The following is a 21,516-nucleotide window of genomic DNA, read 5'->3' as shown; positions in this document are numbered from 1 at the left end:
ATACGGTACCATTTCATCCATTTACCTGGCGAAACTCAAATCCTCGAGATTCCAGCCATGCAAAATCCCGACGACAAGGTATAACTATAGGGATAATGTTGGTCGCCGAATGGCAGGTAACGGTACGGCATCACGTAGGTCTTGGGAATCCAATTAAAATCCCGCCACACATCTATCTTTCCCATCTGATAGCAGGCACATTTGCAAAAGTAAGTGAAACCGACTTCTTTATACCCGAGTCCCTTTCAACTTGCTCTCTTCCTAATTTAGTCTCTCCCCAATTTCACAAAAATTCCCTCAAGATATTTCCTCACGCGCATCAGACGTAGCACCAAATACTCGGCGAGTTTTTTTCCTTCTTGTCAAGTGCCGTACGGAGGTATACTGAACGGAACGAACAAACTTCCCGAGTTACAAGTGCCTTCCTACATATATCTCATGGGTCCAGGTAGCACGGCGAGTATGCTGCGCAATTGAGTATATCCATGCATGCATGCATGCATGCAGAAATACCAATATCAGATCCGGACCGAGACCTTCCACAGCCTCCAAGGCGACACTAGAATGCCAAAGCTACTTGGAATGAGTATGGGTATGTCACTTGCAAGTACTTGGTACACCGCCCATTCCTGAGCATGAATCTGGATATTGTCTTTGCATCCGAGCAGCAATGCGGAAAACATCATCGGACCATTTTGAAATCTCGCAAGAAAAGAACAGGCTAGACTCTACATTTAATCTCTCAAATCTCAAATCTCAAATCTCTTCTCAAGATATGTCATATTCATACAGGTACGAGTACGAGTAAGAAGTACAAACACATTGATCTCTCATACCATCATCTGTCAAAGACTTGTATCTCTACCGTACAGTATACCCCGCCATCTCAACCTCACACCAGCAGAAGATTATCCCATTTCAAAACACGAATGGCTCACTCAACTCACATAACACACCACCAATCACAATAACAAAATACAAACAACGTAAACCCAAACTCTCACTCACGATTTCCCAATTTTCTCTCAGCTCCCACCCTCCAATGATCATTGCCCATTGCTCAACCATAATCGATACCTTTCATTCCAGCTCCCAAGTTCAGAGTGTGTAAACATACCACGTACATGCTCTCAAAAGGAACCTCAACCATCCAACCATCCACCCACCCAGCAGATCCTACCCCCATCCTTCACCCTTCACCCTCCAGCCACCAAATATCCACCATTTCCATTTCCCTTTTCCTACCGACCGCCCTATCCCATGATACCCTCCCTCCTACCCCCTTCCCTCCCCTATACCAACCCTACCTATCAATCTCCAAACATCCAATCCAAATCGCCCCATCATCTCCCTCTCATCTTCCTCCGCTTCCCAGGTTGCCAAATCCCAAAATCTTCATCTCCATCCTCATTCTCGATTTTCGATTCTTCATTCCCATCTTCCCATTTCAATTACTACATACAGAAGCATCAGTCGTAATAGCAATCCCCCTCCCTTACCTCTAAAACATATCGACATCTCTACCTTTTGGATTTTTCTAATCGCTTCAGTTCTATCACTTCCTCTATCCAACCATCATTTCCTCCATCCATCCCCTTTCCAGTTCCCCCAAACTTACAATCTACCCTCCACCTTCATTTCCGCCTCCATCTCCACACAATTCCATCCAATGCAATCCAAGAACCCAGATATCCACCACCTCCAACTCTGTCCCCTAATAATCTTCAATCTTCAATCTTCAACTCCCCTCCACCTCTTCCAAACTTCTTCCCCCTCTCTCATCCTCCCTACCTCCCCAAAAGAACTCCAACCCACACAACAAAATACAATAAAACGCATCCAACCCCATCTCCCCAACTACTACATACCTAGTATCTACACAGGTACCTACCCACATCTAAAAATATAACTCGAAACCCAAAACCCAAACCTCTAACTTCAAACAAAGTCCCAAATCCATACACACAGTCCCACCTCTTCAACTCTCTATACTCATCCCCCATTTATTGCCTAGATACCACCATATACCAATTTCTCATTACCTAGGCAATCTCGAGTTTTCCAACTACATTCACAGACTCACTCAGTACAAACCATTATTATTCAACAGAATCCAAATAATAACTTTCAATACGTCCTTTTTATTGCAGTATATACATTCCTTTTTGATGAGAATGGTCATCCATCTTGGTGCTACATATTTGAAGTAACGGTAATGAAGTGAACTAAATTAGCCAAAGAAATTCGTGAAAGCCTTTTAAACCCCTCGTAACCTCGCGAGCTTGTAGCCTCATAAACTCTCCCTAAGTTCACCATCACTTTACCATCTCTCTGGAAATAGCAAAGTATGAAAGCCATCAAAAAGCAACGTGAAAAGCAAAAAGCAAACATTGCAAAGTAAGCAAGCCATATTGTAAATGTACACCAACAAAATAGCACCAGTTATAACAAATCCTCCATCGCAAACTCTGCCAGCCTGTGTCTTATCCATACATCAAATTCTTCCTTCCTTTCTTCGTAACCGTGGTCCACTCGCCATCTTCAACCAAAGGAGAAATAGATGTTCGATCTGCAATAACTTTCTTTCCCTTCTTAGCAGTACCTGTAGTGCTGATTGAGCTGTAGCCAACAACACTCGCCCATGTAGAAGTAGACTTGAGCGTATTGCCGCCATACTTCACGCTGTATCTTACAAGATCATCAATACCCTCTTGTTCCATTTCGTCATCTTCTTCCACGGAACCATCAACAACTCCTGCGGTTTCGAAATACTTGTAGAAATTTTTATTTTTGCCAAGAGCCGTCTTCGAAATACTCTTATATTGTCTTGATTTCGGTCGAATGTGCGACTCGTGTGCCATGGTGATTCTCAAGACCTTATGCTTCTTGACTTTCTGCTCTTCTTGGTCAACCGATTTACCCTTACTTCCATGTGCCATTCCTTTTATATCCTTCCTCTCAACCATCATTTCTGCAGGTATGTCCTCATCCGCAGCAACTTCGGCCTCGTTCTCTGGATCATCTTGCCTGCCGCCTCCCTCTGTCTCATCATCGATCTGATAATTGTCCGGTTCGTCGCCAAAGAGCTCTGCTTCAGTTTTCATCACAATCATCTTCTGACCCGGGGTTATCTTCTGACCAGTTGCCCAGTCAAATTTCTTGCGGTATTCAAGGATATTTCGAAACGCGTTCCGTCCAGCCCATCTCCAGAAACCTTCTTCTCTGATGATAGCCTCTTCCTCTTCCCGCCGGATAACATGCAGATCATTCTGGATGGCAGCAATGAGCTTTCCTATTAATTCTTTTCGGGTTTTCGGATTAAATGGCGGTTTGACATCAATGCCGAGACGATAGAAAATTTCGGGATCAATACCACCATATGGATCGTTTTTATAGGCCGTTTCGGGAGTGAACCTTTGCTGATGACCACGGAGTTTTGATTGCCTTAATGGTGTTACTGTAGTGAGTCTTTTAGCCGCCCTTTGTTGCTTTGGGGTCGGATAGTTGGGGGTCTTGTATTCTTTGTTGGAAACTTGAGTGGGTGGCTGAACCGCATATGCATCATATTCTTCACCCTCCTCTCCGACCGGACCAGCAATTGCAGATGATGTATCAGCATGACGGTTGTCATAAGCATATGTACCTTCCCAAGCACCTTTACTTTCGTGTATTTGACCATGCAATGCCTCGCTAATGCCGTTGATCTCATCTTGACTACAAACAACAACGTTCCTTCTAGTCTTTGCTCCCAACTTCTTTGCTCGCTTCCTTTCCCTCTTTGTTAAAGTCTCTTCCTCGAGGCTCATTTCAGAGATTGCGTCCGTTGCCTCGGAGGTGGTCTCGGAGTCTGTCTGTTTCTTGTCAGCTCCGTCTTTTTTCTTCATCATCTGAGATCCAAGAGATAGATCAGCTTGGTCAAATGTGTTGATCTCTCGAAGAATAGTCAGGATCTCCTTGTGTCGAGTATAGTGCATCTCATCAGACGTGTTGCATCTATTATAATTAGCAAACCAGCCTAGACAGGTATGAAAGTCCATGTAATTACCCAAGACATTCATGAGATTTTCCTTTATTATGCATGCAAGTTAGCATTATTATTGACTATTTGATGGTCTCATAACCATGATCAAGCACCTGGTGGTCAAATAAGGCTGGAAAACTTACCAAGGAAGTGCAGCTGCTGATGAAATCGGAAGCAAGGTTCAACATGCTTACCAAGGCAGGAAGACTTTGAACGAGCATCTATGGGAGTAGTATGGTGAGTAAGTCTACCAAACTTACAGATGATGTCGCTGTAGCTTGATGTGACTTACTATGGAGTGGTGTGGCACATGTTCCGCAATGATGTTCTAAAAACGGTTGTTAGTATACTCTGCGGCAAACATAAGATTGTAGGATTTCTTACCTAAGCCAGGTGATACATCCCATCTATACAAGGTTTTACCTTTATAGAGACGATCTTCGCGAGCAATTATTGCCCAATTCATCATAGCGAGTATTGTATAGAGTAGTTGAACTTGGAATGCTCGAATTTCTTGGTGGCGAGATGTTTGATTGCCTTGAAAACTGTAAGTAATTGAACTTTGATACTGAGCTTGGTCTACGAGTCTCTTTGCTCCTGTGGAAAAATCCTTGTCTTCGACGTTGCGAGTCAATCAAACTATTCCGTGAAAACCAAAAGAATAGCCGACTTATGGGGAAAGTTTGTGAATGAAATGTAATTTGTTGTGGACAAGCAGATCAAAATCGATATCTTTTCGGTCTGATTTTATTAAGAGATGAAAGTCTTCAATGTTGGCGCAAGAGGCCGCTTATATCTTTTGAGGCGCGTGCAGGAGAAAAACGGTATAACTTCCTTGGCGCAATACTAGCATTAAAATACTAGTTGTGAAAAAGAGTTGTAGAATTTTCGAAGGAATTGGATTGCGAGAATGTGAAGAGGTTGTGAGATTGTGTTGCTTACAATATTGATGGAAATTCTGATCCAAATTTTGGAATTGATTGTGAAGCGAACGGTTCACTAGATTGAACTTTAAATAGTAGCGCTTGTGAGGCTAGTGAAAGAAGAAGAGTGCAGATACGTGTTGTATTTCTCTGGATTGTAAGGTTCAACACTGCCGTAGGGTAAGCGGTTGTGAACTGAATCTTGCCGAACACCGGACTCAAGGCTTGTGTAATCAACTTATTAGGCGCGATGAATAAATGAATGAGATGTATCAATATAGATAGAGTGAATATGGCCAGAGTTGATCAAGGAAAGTAAAATTCGTTGTTTTATATCTTTTCGTTCCAATTTCATCCCATAAAATTTTCAATCTTCCGGATCCAATGTTCCTCTCGACGTCGATGTGCCACGTTGGGCTATCAGACTGGGTAGAATTGTTCCTTAGGTGATGACTTCAGTAAACACGAGATATCTCAAAAAAAGCTTTCTGCAGATTAGATGCTTCTGAATGCAAGCCCTTCTCGAGTTCGGATGCCTCCCAAGCGGATAAAAGTATTGGTTGTCGTCCTGGTGGGAAGAACTTGATATGATAGGCCAGATTAAGATTGAGAACTCGAGAACCTCTTTGCTTCACATGTAGCTGCGCGCTATCGATAGGTAATTTACATGAATAGTCGTCGATCTTGAGGGATTGGAGTTGTGAAGATAACGGAAGCGTTGTTTGTCGTCTCGATCGAAGTATAATGTCTTTAGATCTTGAATCAAAAACAGATCTGTAGTAGCCACTCTTACTGGGAAAGGACCGCACAGTACTGACATATGCCTCGGTTGAAGGTATCTAGAAAACTCGAGGGTGACTGTTTGTATATCCTGATTCCTAAAGGGTTACCGAGTGTTCTGTTGATCTCCTGCTATCTCCTTCTTCTCCCTCTCACTTTTGGTCGCGGACAAAGATTGCCTGCTGAATGGATGCTGAGTGTTATGCCCCCAGTCTTTCCTTGACTTTCTTGTTTCTCTTATTTGTAGTTGTAGATAAAGACTGATTGTTGAATAGATAGCGAGTGATATGTTTAATTCTTTCTCTGCCCCTTGTTCGTCTTTCTCTCACTCGAATCGTACATGAAGTCTGGCTAATTAGCGAATGTCGAATGTCGAATGCTGAAGTTGAATATTTCCTCTTCCTCCTATTTCTATGCGAACAAAGGAAGTAAGATCCTGATGTTGTTGTTGGAGTGAGGATCAAGTGAATGTTTTTCCTAAAAGAGAGTTTGTGTCAATTGGTTTCGATGAATGCAGATGGATCGATCAATTGATGAACGTCTTCTCCAATCCTCTTAGTATTTACTTATCAAGAACTCTGTTTGGGAAAAAACGAAAGTAGATATTATAAGATGGTAGAATCAAGTGCGAGAGTGTTCAAGTGGGGATCTCATGCAACAGTCATGCTCGATGGGAAGTTTGTTTGTTAAAAAAGGAAGGCGCATTCCGACTGCTTGAAAGTTCGGATAAGTGCACCACCAGACCTATCTCACTCACTTGCCTCACTGAGTACCTCTCTACAATTCACTACAAACAACATCAAATGAGTACATGTTTCATAAAATGGTTGGGAAACTCATCTTGACTTATCATTAGGTATTCAAAGATACTGCAAAACTTGAACTGCTAGTCGCATACGAAAGTGACAGGATAATGAAGTGTGTGATCGTTTCCATCTGATATTCTCCCTGGTATTCTCTTCAATAGTTCATATCGATATTCATATTCATCCACAATTATCAATTTCATTCTACTCAAATCATTATCACTGAAAACAAAAGGGTGAAAACTTAAACATTGCAAAGCTCATCCACCCAATTTTATCCTTCATCTTACTATATTGTGGTCTCATCAAGACGAAGTTGATTCGCTCAAGTGACATTGGCTTGCTTCCTCCCCTGTTGAATGATGAAAGAAGCTTTACCACTCATATTCAAAGCATGCAGCCAACCTAGAAATCACGGACTACTCGTGCACCTGCCCATGTGTATGGATAATTACGCTGGTACCAATTGACACTACATGATTCAATTAGTATTATAACAGAGGACGAATCAATCCAACTTGACTCACAATGTCTTCCTTCCAGCAATACGAGGATGAGTTGCCCATGATCCTCCAAGGATAATGTTGTGTTTTCCGTCAAAGAAGTCGGCTTTGAACATTAGTTTTTACAAAAATTTCATGGAGCAAAACGGAAGGCATACCAGTGTATGCCGGATATAAAGGCATCGGCTCAAATCCTTCATGTTGAACGAGTGGTGAGCTGGTCCATTCCCAAACTCCACCCATATCAGCTTGCCCTGCGAGTTTATTACCGCCAGAAGTAACGGAGATTGGATGCCAGTTCTTGAATCCCACATTGGCACCTTCAAGGTCGGTGAAAAGCTCTTGAGAGCTTCCACCGACTTGAGACGCTTGTGATGGTGGTGTCTCTTCAACGCCCTCGTTTATTAGATGCCTGTTCATCAATTAGTCTTTGCATATGATTTCGAGCAATATCATTTCTATGTCTACCCGTTGACAGCTGGCACAGTCTTGCCCAGATGTCTCTCTGCTTTCTTGATATTCAAACCGTCAACGTGACTGTAAATACTTCGAGCTTCTTCAACCGTTGGGATTCGCCCCCCCATCCAGCTTGCACATCCGGAAATCTCATCATATGAAGCGAATACAGGCCAATCTAGAGCATACTCGAGTGGCACTGGACCGTAGACTGTTCGAACAGCCTTGTCTTCGAGGTATGCCTTGCTTAACCGAGGCGAAGTTGATCCATTTGTACTGTGACCATTTGAAGTACCGTTGGTGTAGCCATTAGATTGTCGACTTCTGATCCACGAAGCAGGGATCTTGCTCTCATGTGTTTGTTCCAGATAAAAAGCGTACTGTTGACAGTCAGAAATGGTGTCTCGGACGTTTCAGGCGTGGCTTACCTCTTCATTGGTAATTGGTCGTCCTTTGGCTTCAAATGATTGAACCACAACTTCTCGGGGAGGTTTCTCATTATCCCTGTGGTGCATTGTTATATCTACTTTGTGCTTGAATGGAGCGTGTTTAACATACCACCCAAAATGATTATCCGGTCCAGAATTATCCTCGGGGTCATCCAACCCGACTACGATTTTCTGCTCTGGAATAGTAAACCATTCATTTGGCACTCGCAATGTCTTGGCTTTTATTGCTTCTCCTTTAAAGTCTGGCCTAGCGCTAGTGGGTGGAATAGTCTTATCACTTTGCAATAACATGTATAAAAGGGTTTCCAAATGCATAGCTTCATGCTCAAACCCCAACCAAAGTGCGCGACCAAGATTTCTGGGAAGTGCTTGGCTTGCATATAACTTCTTGACTTTTGATCTCACCTTTTCTTGATATGATAGAATCTCCTCAAGGGGTGGCCACTCATCGGGAATCTCGGAATGAGAGTGACATTGCTCGGGATTGTCAACATCCGGATCAATTCCCCTTTCAAAAATTGCGGGATATGAAGAAGGCTCACAAAGCGGCTCTGTAGTAACCTTATTCAGTTGCATGTCCAAGAAAGTCGGAATATGTCCCAGGTAGAAAATGCAAGCATTTCGAAGTTTAATTGGCTTCTCGACCAATTCTTCGTTTGGAATCATTTTTCTGGTGACAGTGTCCCATACTGACCATAGACCTTGCCAATCCCCAAAAGTTGGGGCCGTAGACGAAGCATATTCATTTGGATTCGAGTCGAATGCCATTGTGCTTTTTATTAAGAGGTGCATATCTTCAAGTTTAAGTCAGAACAGTATTCAATGGGATACAGAAAACAGTTGTCCTATTATGGAAGCGCGTTTTGCAATATCATGCCATATTGATGTCAGTCCCATGATAGCAAGTGAATAAGCATGCGCCACAAATCCACGATTGGGAGATACCCCCACGCCGATGGTTTCTGTGATCACAAGACCATGTAAATTGACGTGGTTTTGATGTCTACCTGTAAGATTGCGGATTCGAACCGGAGCTGGGAAAGACAAACATAATGCGAAAACTTACTATATTCATCTTTAGAAGCCGACCATTTTTGAGCTTCCATCATCCCAGCATCTTTCACTAGCTTGACTGTTTCTTCCTCTGAGTATTTCAAACTGACCTCTATCTTTACACGTTCTCCTGATTTGACAAGAACGTCTTTGATGACGATATCTCGATTTGGAGAATAAAAGGCCTGGTGACGACCTCCTTGTGTGTCGTATACATATTCTCCGATGACAGCCCAGTCTGCAATATCAAATATGTTCTCTCCGAGAATTTTGTTCGCCTGGATCAAACCATTCAAGATAAACCTTTTGTAAGGAGTAAGCAAATGATTGTTAGTCGATCGCTATTGATTGCTAGTACATACTTATGGGTGACCCCTTTCTTGTCTTATTATCAAGATTAGCCGCAGGAAAGGCCTTAGAATTGAGTAGACACACCATTATAAGCATGACTATGACAAAATTAGCTAAAGACTACCTGATAATTTTATGGGACTTACTAGATTTTTTCTGGATTACTAGTCGCATCAATGGCAATGAGAAACATATCCGAGGGGCTAAAAACTTCCGCAAAACTCTTCAAAAACGCTGACGCATCGTGCCTTTGAAAGTTACCTGCGCATGGTAAGTTAATTGTTGGTGATAAAAAATTGTAAAGACAAACCAATGCTCGATCCCATCGATACAACGCACTTTGGCCTGGAAGAGTTTTCAGGAAGTTTCAACCACGCGAGACCATCGTCATAAGTTCCATGAAGCCCATGGCACTTCACGTATCTGAATTCTGGAACCTGCTCTAGAGTTCTCTCCAACTCTTTCAATGAAAGATCAAGCGCGTAGTAGTCGACACATTTTCCCGCCGCATCTAAAGCTCGTAGTAATATACTCACCTTGCGTAAATTACTGTTCATTGTTAGTCTTAAAAGCTTCAGACTCTAACGAAAATTACAAACCCGCTTCCCAGCTCAACAACCATAGAGTTAGAAGGTATATTTGCAGCAATACTTTCCGCGGAACGTTCAAGGACATCTATCTCTGCGTTTGTAAGGTAGTATTCAGACAAATAAGTGATCTGTCTCTATAAGTCAACATGATTGATAGATCTCCCAAGTAAACGAATACCGACTTCTTCATATATTTGTAGACCCCGCTCATCATACAGGAGCAGGGTGGGCAGACTCTTGAGACCGCTTTTTGGTCTCAGAGATGCCAATATCTCATCCTTCAACTCGATTTCGGCACCATCATGGCGGATGTCGATGATATCGAAATTCAGATTGTGATGTGACTTGGGCTTAGCTCCCGTGACTTTTGTCACATGAGGAGACCCGCTTGAGACATCCTCGACAGCACCGTTAGAAATACTGGGAATGAGAATAGCCATTCTGATAGAAGAGCTGAGATTGAGGGAGCTTGCAATATGGTATTGGTGTATCGTCAATTCGTTCCGAGTTGATTCAAACTTTGTATTTAAAGGGAGAGAGGTACTTAGAGGAGTGTTATGTGTTTTGTTTACTTGAGGAACTATGGAAGGGAGCTAATATAGTTTCCCAACCTCGCAGAAGCAAGCTAATAGCCGAGGAATTCTCATACTCATGTAAACTTACACAAAGATCTGACATATAGAACCTGTTACAAAGGGAACTAGTGCAGATTAAAAGTTCGGCTTAAAAGACTGCAGGCAGGTCATTATGAAAAATCGCCCGAAAGGGTGAATGGGTGAATGGGGGTTCTCGGGGTTCTCGGGGTCAGTGTTAGTACGAGTACTACATACCATTCGAGAATCGAGCCATTCAACAAATTGCTTGGAAGCTCGTTCTTTCATTTCTTTGTTGAATGGTAAGGATCAATCATATGCAGAATCCCCCCCCACATCGAAAGTAAGGGGTGACCTCATATTACTAAACTAGTTTTCAACCCCGCGGTTTGATATGTTTTACTTAATTGATGCTACTAAAGCCACGGATTTAACTTGTGAACAACATAAGCCAGTGGGAGATATGAGGGAAGGTGTCGGATAGAAAATAACGCAGGTGATGAAGTGTCTACCTAGATCGTATTTACCGTTAGGCGTCTACCGAGGACGATGCTGCATTGCATAACAAATTCTCATCTGCAAGACCATGGGGATGTAGGTTCGTACGAACACTCAATACAGGACCACTACATCGATCATGACTTCTCTTGGACTTTCCGCCTATCCCGGAATATCGTCTCAGTCCATCGCAAGCCAGGATGCTTGATGGTATATAGTTAAGTCATGCCATTGCACAAAAAAATATATCCTCCCTTATAGTTCAGTTTGTCAGGTACAGAGTAGAGTGTAATGCAGCTTCAGCTTGTCATCACATGAGTTAATCGGTGCAAATAATTTCAATTACGGTTCGATTGCATCGAGGCTTATTGGTGCTAGATAGATGCAGCTAGCAGTTGATCGATTAGTCCACCTGCCGTTTAGTATTGCGCATTCAAATAGCCTATCTCGAAACTGTACAGGTCGATGAATAGTCATGACCAGTCGATTTGATGTATTTCCATGAAACCGACCTGGAACTCTCCAGGAAATGCGGGGAGAGGAGCTGGTGACAAATTACTATGTGTAATCAGTGAGCATGGTGTAGCCGTATCATTTGTCTTTAATCTGTTCCTGCAAACATATGAAATGCTCGAATTATGATCTGAATAATCCTGCATGTATCGAAAGATAACTGGGCCGAGTCTGCAGTCGTGTACGGAGTACGAGTATAGCATTTGATATTTGCTTGGATGTCATTCTAAGCATTTTCAGACTCCACTTCGATATGGTCAATACGTAGAAAACACAAGGGTATGGAATCACATTGTAGTGGGGAAAGAAGACAACCAGGTAGCTGTGGCAAGCTGGCTTTGTATGTCCATGACATGTAACAAGATCCCGATACAAGTCTGACTTTGAGGGAGTCTCATGTTTGTAGAGCTGGTATATAAAAGCTATTCAAAAACCGTAGCTGTCGAACTTGAGTGCAAAGGATAGGGAGAATGATATTTCAGAGCCGTTACATAGCTGATCTGATATTACAAGGGCATCGGCAATTTGTTGAGAGCTGAAGAGGGGTATATGATCACTTGACACACGTCTAATAGATTACACGTCCTTATGATATCTGATTCGACATTGATTAAAGAGTGAAAGTAATATTCTGGAGAAGAAGCTTCATCAACAAACCTTGCTGTCCTTCGTCGAAATCCATCTTGATGTGACATCACGTGATTGTACCTAATCTTATCGGTAGTTGGTTGCTCCGTCCGTTTGTTTACTTTTACGATCTTTGCAAACAACGACAGAAGAACCAAATGCCCATGCAAAGCACACCAAAGTACAAAATTTGAGCATAACAATCTGCGCTGTCAACTTCCACTCAATAACAGAGACACAACCACCACCATACGACATGTCTTACAATCCACGAATGAGCCTTGCTCCCAGCTCACAACAACAAAATCGAGGCAAAAAGAAGGAGGAAGAGAGTGATTCATTCATGCGCCTGGTAAGATGACCATATCATGATTTCATTGAATTCCCACTGATCATGGCAGCCTGACAAAGAAATTGCAGGATGTATCAGCGACATAGGTGTACCGTTTACTGCAGCGGATCTGTTAAAGCCCAACCCGCTACAAATTCAAATGATCTTCGAATGGTTCGCAGAGCTGCTTATGAACACGACTCGCGATACAGTTGATCCCGCTATGCGTGCAGCTTCCGAAGATGTGTGTGAAGACTATCCAGATATAGTTCCGGCAGAAACCAGGAATCTCATGGGTTTCTATGTTAGTCTACGCAAGTTGCTATTTGAATGTGGCATTACGGACTTCTCGTTTCAAGATTTATACAAGCCAACACACGACCGCCTGGTGAAGATATTCTCTTATATCATCAATTTTGTACGATTCAGAGAAAGTCAAACACAGGTTATCGATGAACACTTCAACAAGGCCGAGACTACAAAGGTTCGAATCGAGACGCTATATATGGAAAACCAAGAGATGGAAAGCCGCTTGGATGAGTTAAAACGAAACCGCAGGGCAATGGAGGTTCATATTTCAGAAAAAGTCAAGCGCAATGAAGAGTTGAAAAAGAGGCTCTTGGAATTGCGCCAAAGCCAAGACAAAATGGCACGACGATTTGAAGGACTTACTAAAAAGAAGAAGGAGATGACTGCTATTTTGGAGGAGAAAACTGCGGCGACCATCGAATTGAGACAAGAAAGCTCGAAATTGCAGCCATATGTGTCTCAGTCACCAGCTGCCCTGCAAGCATCATTAACAGACTTGAGCAACGCACTCAATACAGACAAGTCGCAAATCGATGCTTTTGATCGACGGGCCCGAGCTTTACAGACTTCGACCGATACATTCACAGTAGTCTCCGCAGATGTGGTTTCGTGTACGAAACTTTTGGAAGAGATTTCGATCGAATTAGCCAAGGAGGAAGATGAAAATGTGAAAGTAGCGAGACAACGAGACGCACTTGGTGAAAGAGGAAACAATGTTCGTGAAGTGGAGAGAACCGAGGCTTTGCTACAGCGACAGTTGTCGAAACATCTTGAACGAACAGAGAAATTGAGAGATGGTAGCAAAGCAAAGGCTATGAGTGCTAAAGAGAGGATGGAAGAACTGCGAGCCGTACATAGAAAGCTCACAGAAGAGAGAAACGAAAAAGGCAGGGAGATGGAGAGGAGGAAAGTAAGGATAGAGCAGACAGAGAAAAAGGTACGCACATTAGAACTTCTGCTAATAGCCTGCAAATTCACTGACACAACACAGATGGCGGATTTGAAAGAAAACATTGAGAATGAAATACATAGTGCGCATGACGAGTTCTTGAAGATGGACTCGCATATTAAGCTATACATCACGGAAATGGAGCAGTCTATTTGATTTGGAGTAAAAGCTTTTGGATTTCATGTTGGACTAGCGATTATGACAGGCATGTTGATGAATTGGTATGAAAGGTTGGGGTGCTGGTGGCGTTTGGGTATACCTATTGATATATGATGATAATGGCTTCCAAGCAAATGTATTCCTTTCTCCGTTTATAGATTACTATGTACGATGATTCCATTCTGCATTTCCGAACTCAAACCATCTTGCGAATATCCGGCCAACCTCTATAGTTCTCCCACTCCAACCGCTATCTTCACCATCTAATCCAGTGCGCCTCACACTTCCATTTAGCATCGGAACATGCTCATCCCACCCCTTCCAGGTTCTATTGTCTCGTCCCATGTCCCCATCCGATTCCAGCCCACTTCTGTCATTAATTCGACCGCCAATTTCCTCATCGCCGTCAGCATCCATTTCCGTTAACTCACTCCTTTCTGTTTTCCTCTCCTTTTCTTCCAAGCACACCACTACCCTCTTGTCCCTTCCACTACTTTCAACCAGGCCTGCCAAACTCCTACTTAACCCCTGCGCACTCCACTCACTCGTATCCCTATGTAAGTCTATCAATCCATATACAACAATCATCGCCCTTTTCCTACCCACTTTATCCCATTTTTGATCTGGCGGAGCTCCGATCTTTGAAGCTGTCTCTGGGGAAAGGACAGAGAGATGGGCGCGCAAATGAGAGATCGTGGGAATATAAATTAGAGATATATGACGTGAGAGGGAGATCTGGTGGAGAGTCTTGATGAGGAGTGAGTGAGAGGGCGTCTGAGATTGCGCGGTGCCGGTCGCCGGATTGGGAGGAGAGGGAGATACGTCGATGGGTGATGGTGGTAAAGTTGGAGTGCTCGAGGTGACATCTGCAAGAAGGGAGGAGATGAATGCTGCACGAGGTTTGCAGATTAAAACAGTGGTAGGATAAGCACCGTGATTCAATATCCAGGTCAGGAGTTCGGAAGGAAGAGCCGGCGGTAGTGTGATATATGAGGGTGACATCTTGAGCGCAGTGTAGTCGTCTTTCTTTAATATTGGGTGCGATAATGATAATCGATTTTAGGGAATTGAGCTACAGTTAGTGCTGAATGTTAATGATCCATAGTATAACGTATTCTCCAACATCTGTACCACGAGAGTTAACTCATCAACAACTCATATGTAGACATTAACAAGTGGTGAACAAAAACAAAGAATGAACAATTCTTCAAGGTTGTCATTACCAAATGATGCAATCCCGCAATTATGCGGAGCCAGATCAATAATAATCGCTTATAGCCCCACCATTACAAGCTCCCATTGATCATGTTCCTCTGTAATCTCCTTACGTTGTTCATGAAATGGAATCCATATCTAGAATATCCAGCTTGCTGGAAAGTGGTACGAACTTTTCTTTTCCTGCTTCACTTCACCCAGACACAAATTTGCGACCATGTGGCACAATGACTTTATGCTAACAACGACAATAGCCAGGGAACTCACACTCGATGCCGCGCAATCTGCTAGGAGCTCTCGAGGAGCGGGGGCGCTGAAGACGTTGCCGCCCCAGCAAATTAAGAAGTTGTTGGATAGTAGACATGACAGGGAGGTCTTGGAGGGGTTGAGGAAGGTCATCTCTGTATGTTTCCCCGATTTCCTTGCGCATCTTTGCCAGGCCAACATGGGGCTTGGGCTTGAAGGTCGAGACATAAGCTCTAACAGAACCTGCAGATGATGTACCGTTCTCAACCATGCCTGACATTCTTCTCCTCCGTCGTAAAGAACGTTGCATCCCCAAATATCGAGATCAAAAAGCTGGTTTACATCTATCTCCTAAACCACGCGGAGCAAGAACCGGACCTGGCCCTCCTCTCCATAAATACGATTCAAAAGTCTCTCTCTGATGGAAACCCACAAGTTAGGGCTCTTGCTCTCAAAACCATGTCTGGAATTCGTGTGCCAGTTATTAGTCAAATCGTATCGTTGGCCATCAAGAAGGGGCTGGGGGATATGAGTCCCTACGTTAGAAAAGCGGCAGCTTTAGCTATCCCGAAGTGCTACAGATTGGATCCAAACACCCTCCCACAGCTACTAGATTACCTGTCGACTTTACTGGGCGATCGACAATACTACGTAGCAGGTGCAGCAGTAACTGCATTCCTCGAAATCTGCCCGGAACGTCTCGATCTTATTCACAAGCATTACAGAGGTCTCGTAAAGAAACTAGTTGACATGGACGAGTGGTCACAAATGGCCACTCTTCACTTAATGACTATCTACTCCCGAAGATCCTTCCCAAAACGCATTCGGCGCGTTCGCAAAGCCACCGCTAAAAGTAACGGAAATCAAGAGAACTTCTACGGTGATTCCGATGCCGAACAAGAAGAAGAAGATACCGAAGAAACCAGCGAAACGATCCAGGTTCTCGATCCAGATCTCGAGCTTCTCCTCAAAAGTATCAAACCACTTCTTCAGTCCCGCAATTCTGGTGTCGTGGTAGCAGTATCCCGCTGCTATGTAGCTCTCGGAACACCAGACTATATAAATCACTGCATCGGTCCTCTTATCGCTCTTCTACGGGGCCCCTCTGATATCCAGCACATAGCTCTTTACAACATTGTCTCTGTATGTCTCACAGGCCCCGAAGCATTCGTAAAATACGCTTCTCATTTCCTAGTCCGATCAACCGACCTACCGCAAGTATGGGAACTCAAACTCGAATTGCTCACCCTAATTTTCCCACATTGCGATTCCTATATCAAAAGTTTAATACTCAATGAGCTGGAGCATTTCTCCCGCGGCTCGGACCGGGAATTGGTGAGAGAATCAGTGAGGGCTATTGGTCGATGTGCACAAAGTGATTCTAGAACATCCGCAAGATGTTTACGGTTACTGTTGAAGCAAATCACAAGTCTAGATGGTAATTTGGTCGCGGAGTCACTTACTGTAATCAGGCATCTTATACAACAAGATCCAGCATCTCATACACATACCGTTATTCGCCTAGCCAAGAATCTAGACACAGCTACAAACCCGCGGGCTCGAGCTACTATTATTTGGCTTGTAGGAGAGTTTGCTGGCATTGATGGGGAGAATAACATTGCACCAGATGTTCTTCGAATTTTGGCAAAGGGCTTTGCTGATGAAGCAGAGCCTGCAAAGTTACAAATTGTTCTTCTAGCTGCTAAAGTCTATCTACATCATTTAAATCGGACTACGCCAGAACCAGAATCTATCAAACCTTTATCACCTCCCCAGACTTCCCACGATTATGCCGGCATTGAAGAAGGAAATGAAGGATTTGCATCCCTTGACTCACCTCCACAAACCTCCTTCTCTCCACCCCCCGAACCAGAATCTGAACCCGATCATCCCATCATTGTTCTCTGGAACTACATCCTTCTTCTTGCACGCTACGATACGTCATACGACCTCCGCGACCGTACCCGTCTCTACAAATCTCTCCTCGCAATTCCCTCGTCCACTCAACTCGCATCTCTCATGCTTCTTGCCCCTAAACCCATCCCACACACACCCAGTCCCTCTGAAAGCCGCACTAGCTTTACTCTCGGAAGCGCCAGTCTCGTGGTTGGCGAAGAGGGCGGTATGCATGGACTAAAGGGCTATGAGGCACTACCTCCTTGGGTAGAAGCTGGCTCCGAGCCAGACCCCTCGTTACGAGAACCTGATTCCGCCCGGAATGAATATGAGGAGAAGAAAGTCATGACTGCAGGACAGATATTAGATAGTGCGGTGAAAGATTTCAGGCCCAGTGTCTCGCCATCCAAGGCGAACGGATTCAATGCTGGTGGCTCTGGCTCTGGTACGGCTCCTGGAAAGGAGAAGACTCTTGATGACTGGCTAGCCGAGTCTGAGCAAGAGGAAAGCGAGGAGGAAGAAGAAGAAGAAGAAGAAGACGAAGACGACGAAGAATCTGGAGAAACAGAAGAAGAGTCCGGAGAGGAAGACTCTGATGAAGCAGAGGAGGAAGAAAGTAGTGATGACGATGATGAAGAACACGATAGATTAGTCAAATAATTGATATCCTGCCGCGTGCGACTGGCTGCGCTACCCTCTGAAAATACAAACATGGCCGGATGGAATGCCTTACACTAGGAGGCTTACTGTTACAACAAATCTTACACAGGCATGAGATACTTAGTCACAACAAAATTAGAGTAATACCAATGAATTTAAATGCAAAGATCATTGTTTGATAAAAAGCCAGGGACAAAAAGAAGCCCACTAGCATTACTATTAGCCAAAGCAGGTAGCTTGGCATTAAAATACTACTGAATTATCCTGCTCTCCTACAAGACTTTTGAACCTAGCATTCGCTCTGAAAAACAAGTAGCCTTGAGCAGAACGAACGGATTCCCACTGAAGAGTCTCCAAATAGAATAAATTATCTAGGTTCATTCACTCCATCGGCTCTTGCAATGCCATAAAATGCATTGATTTATGCGCAATGAGGATTGTACAGAAAACCATCAACTGAAAAGGCATTCCTGAACTCCATCTCAAAAAAAAACCGAATAACGCCGCCCCATGCATGAAATTTTTATTTATACAGAGAATATCAACAGAGCCATGATGGACAACCGACTACTTGAAGGTTTGTTAAATCCAAAAGGCTCTTTTGCAAACTATATGCGGTTTACCTGACCAAGACCAGCCACCAATTATCGAGGGGTGATGATAGGAATTCAGCTACCAACGGCGACTGCGAAATAATATATTAGCACATGTAGATAATAACAAGCTTCAAACCTTACCCATAAGCTGCATCGACCACTGGTGGAGCTCTTTTGAGTTTTGGAGTGACTTCCTCAGATGAACGCGACAATTCCTTGCTCTTCTTGCCACTAATTATTCGGACGATTTTTCGTGGTTTCGCGGGTTCCTTCTTTATCTCCGCAAGGATTTCTAATGAAGTGGGACTCAAAGGAGAATCCAGTGCAGCATTTCCCTCTTTGTCCTTCTTCCCGTTTTCCTTATCATTGTCCGTGTGATCAGGGGGAGGTGGTGTTGTCGTAACATTGTGTTCTGGCCACGGATCGAACATAGGCTCCTCTTCAATTGGTGGTGGTGGCGGCGGGGGTATGTTTTGGTGATTGAAGCCTTGGGGTCCGGAAATTGAAGGGCGAGCATTGGCATAGCTTGGATCTTGTCTAAAAGGTTGACCTGCCATGTTAGGATTGAAAGGATGTCGCTGGGCATTATAAGGCGGTTGTGCATTGTAAGGAGGTGGTTGAGGACTAAAAGAGTGCTGCTGGGCAACAAATGGAGGTTGTTGAGCATTGAAAGGCCGTTGCTCGGCATTGAACGGTGGTTGCTGGTTGTATGGAGGCTGCTGAGCGTTATAAGGAGTTTGGTGTGGATTGTAAGGAGGTTGTTGAGCATTGAAAGGAGGATGCTGAGTATACGGAGGCTGCTGCTGAGCATTAAAAGTGGGTGGTTGGTTGTGTGGAGGCTGGTGTTGAGAATGATATGGCGGTTGCTGAGCATTGAAAGGAGGCTGTTGAGCATTGAAAGGAGGATGCTGAGTATACGGAGGCTGCTGCTGAGCATTGAAAGTGGGTTGTTGGTTGTGTTGGGTATTTTGAGGATTGTAGGGAGTTTGCTGACTTTCATAAAGAGGTTGCTGGGGACTGTAGACAGGCTGCTGGAGATCCTCAACGGGAATCATGACTGGAGGTCCAGGCTCAATCGGTTTCGGAGCACCAGAAACACCCAAAGATGCCAGTAACGCCTCAGTTGGGTCGGCACTCTCTCCCGCCTGAGGAGCCCAGATATCGTCTGGCGCTTCAGCAAGAGGTGGGGAGTTGTTCAATGCATTATCACCACAATATCTAGGCAAGCCATCCGCAGATTTGAATGACTGGTCATCAACCTTTTGGCGTTTGTTGTTTTTCAGGGTAGAAATATCAGCTTGTAGTTGTTCATCGATATCATCTTGGTCCGTTGGGCTTGGCTTACGCTTACCGGTGCGCGGTATATTTGCAGCGGTGGACTTTCGAGTTACAATAGATACATGTGCATCGCCATGCCTCGATTCCATAAAAGCATCAAGTTCTTGAAAGGATACTGCATCATCTCCAGCCTTTAGCTCCTGGAAAGTTGGATCTTCTTGTAAGTATGGCCATTGAGGTGTCTTTCTGACGCTCTGTCTATACTCCTTCAAATTTTCTCTTCTTGCATACCTTGAAATTGAGATGGTTGATTTCTTGTCGATGAGAGGAACTGGAGTCATATCAAATCTATTAGCCAAAGGCTGGGCAAGTGCAACAGTTTCGTGTCTTTGGCCTGCAGCTTGGAAGATCTTTTTGTAGTCCCAATTGAACTGCTTTTCCTCGTCAGTCCGGTGACTGTCTTCCTTTAGAACGGCTGGTTGACCATCCCATTCAGATATGTTATCTCTTGAGCTGGGCGAGCCATAGGGTGTACTCGCCACACTTGAAGCTCTCGAAGGTATTGGTGCCTCTGCGGGTTGAGAAGAAGCGTTGGAAGGGGCAGTGAGTGTAGTGTTTTTGGATCGAGGAATGTACAGCCCGCGTTTATTCAACTCTGGGGACGCCATCGATGGATTCTGGGATGCCGCCCGACTTGTACTCTGCTGAGGCTGCTGAGACCCCATCCGACTTTCCCCTTGCTGGGCCCACATTCGACCTTCACTTTGCTGAGATTGTTGTGACTGGGACCTCCTGAACTCACGGTTATAGCCAGGATTTGATTGCAATTGGCCTTGCTGCTGTTGTGGCCCATTGGTAGGAGACGCCAGTGGCGGTGAACCAATCCATTGCCCATGATTTGGCGTGCCGTTGCTTTGATGAGGTACTGACGAACTTCGGCTATTGTAACCTTGATTGTAGCCATTATTTTGAGGCTGGAAGGGGGTGGCTGAGGCGGATGGGGGAGGATACTGTAGGCCATTTTGGCTGTGAGCTGGTGGCCCATACTGTTGTGGTGAATTAGATTGGGGATGCTGATTATATGGAGCTTGGTAGCCTTGAGATCCATGTTGCTGTTGAGATGGATGATTGTAATTAGCTCCACTGGCAACTGGTTGTTGATTAGGATACGCCTGTTGTGGAGGGCCCTGTTGCTGTGGATTTGGTGTGGAATGTTGCTGATACAGCGGACTCGGAGCAGATGGCATTGGCCCATTGAACTGAGAATTTTGACCAGGGTCCGTAAATTGTGACATTGGAGCACTTCCAGGGCCAGCATAGGGAGCATATTTGGAACCCATCTGACCATTTTGAGCGTTTGCCCACTGTTTTGTTTGGGGTGGTGCACCATATCCATTGACATTTGTTGTCTGAGGAGCAACCATAGCACTTGTCATTGTTAGCCCAACTCTTGGCAAAAACAAAAGGTACGAGAAGAAAGTATCAAGATATGGAAACAACTCATCACTCACGCTTGACCACTTTGATTTTGATTCGGACAATCCTTGACGTAATGCCCTTCTTGACCACACGTGAAGCATATTGGAAGACGAGATGTCTTGTTAGGTACAGGAGCATTGTAAGAATTGTTGTAGTTTTGAGGTGGGCCAGTGTAATTATTGTTGTAGTTATGTGGTGGTCCTTGAGGACCACCTTGAGACCAATTTCCCAACAT

At 44.1% G+C, this 21,516-nt stretch overlaps 6 protein-coding genes across 6 annotated transcripts; 2 read left to right on the top strand and 4 right to left on the bottom strand.

The window, feature by feature from the left end:
• Positions 1–2,483: 2,483 nt before the first annotated feature.
• Bfra_005952 (uncharacterized protein) lies at positions 2,484–4,490 on the bottom strand (the record flags this gene model as incomplete). Its single annotated transcript, XM_037336327.1, has 5 exons — positions 2,484–3,993; positions 4,046–4,067; positions 4,165–4,242; positions 4,314–4,349; positions 4,406–4,490. The coding sequence occupies 5 exons, from the start codon at positions 4,488–4,490 to the stop codon at positions 2,484–2,486; spliced, it is 1,731 nt and encodes a 576-aa protein (XP_037191537.1).
• Positions 4,491–6,935: 2,445 nt separating this feature from the next.
• On the bottom strand, positions 6,936–10,372 carry Bfra_005951 (putative ergothioneine biosynthesis protein; the record flags this gene model as incomplete). Its single annotated transcript, XM_037336326.1, has 13 exons — positions 6,936–7,002; positions 7,058–7,139; positions 7,192–7,445; positions 7,502–7,869; positions 7,918–7,993; positions 8,048–8,732; positions 9,005–9,294; positions 9,354–9,375; positions 9,427–9,440; positions 9,489–9,603; positions 9,653–9,891; positions 9,942–10,060; positions 10,115–10,372. The coding sequence occupies 13 exons, from the start codon at positions 10,370–10,372 to the stop codon at positions 6,936–6,938; spliced, it is 2,589 nt and encodes an 862-aa protein (XP_037191536.1).
• Positions 10,373–12,419: 2,047 nt separating this feature from the next.
• On the top strand, positions 12,420–13,908 carry Bfra_005950 (putative kinetochore protein nuf2 protein; the record flags this gene model as incomplete). The annotated part of the gene is made up of 3 exons (XM_037336325.1): positions 12,420–12,515; positions 12,565–13,740; positions 13,795–13,908. 3 exons carry the CDS (start codon positions 12,420–12,422, stop codon positions 13,906–13,908), a joined length of 1,386 nt encoding a protein of 461 aa, XP_037191535.1.
• Positions 13,909–14,073: 165 nt separating this feature from the next.
• Bfra_005949 (uncharacterized protein) lies at positions 14,074–14,913 on the bottom strand (the record flags this gene model as incomplete). The annotated part of the gene is made up of 1 exon (XM_037336324.1): positions 14,074–14,913. The coding sequence occupies one exon, from the start codon at positions 14,911–14,913 to the stop codon at positions 14,074–14,076; it is 840 nt and encodes a 279-aa protein (XP_037191534.1).
• Positions 14,914–15,251: 338 nt separating this feature from the next.
• Bfra_005948 (putative ap-3 adaptor complex subunit beta protein) lies at positions 15,252–17,928 on the top strand (the record flags this gene model as incomplete). The annotated part of the gene is made up of 3 exons (XM_037336323.1): positions 15,252–15,291; positions 15,381–15,529; positions 15,622–17,928. 3 exons carry the CDS (start codon positions 15,252–15,254, stop codon positions 17,926–17,928), a joined length of 2,496 nt encoding a protein of 831 aa, XP_037191533.1.
• Positions 17,929–18,600: 672 nt separating this feature from the next.
• On the bottom strand, positions 18,601–21,516 carry Bfra_005947 (uncharacterized protein; the record flags this gene model as incomplete). The annotated part of the gene is made up of 3 exons (XM_037336322.1): positions 18,601–18,613; positions 18,666–21,230; positions 21,314–21,516. 3 exons carry the CDS (start codon positions 21,514–21,516, stop codon positions 18,601–18,603), a joined length of 2,781 nt encoding a protein of 926 aa, XP_037191532.1.

The sequence above is a fragment of the Botrytis fragariae genome (assembly GCF_013461495.1).
Source record: "Botrytis fragariae strain BVB16 chromosome Unknown tig00000075, whole genome shotgun sequence".
NCBI lineage: Eukaryota > Fungi > Ascomycota > Leotiomycetes > Helotiales > Sclerotiniaceae > Botrytis > Botrytis fragariae.
The sequence above is the reverse complement of the archived record's forward strand: the minus strand, read 5'-3'. Positions and strand labels throughout refer to the sequence as shown.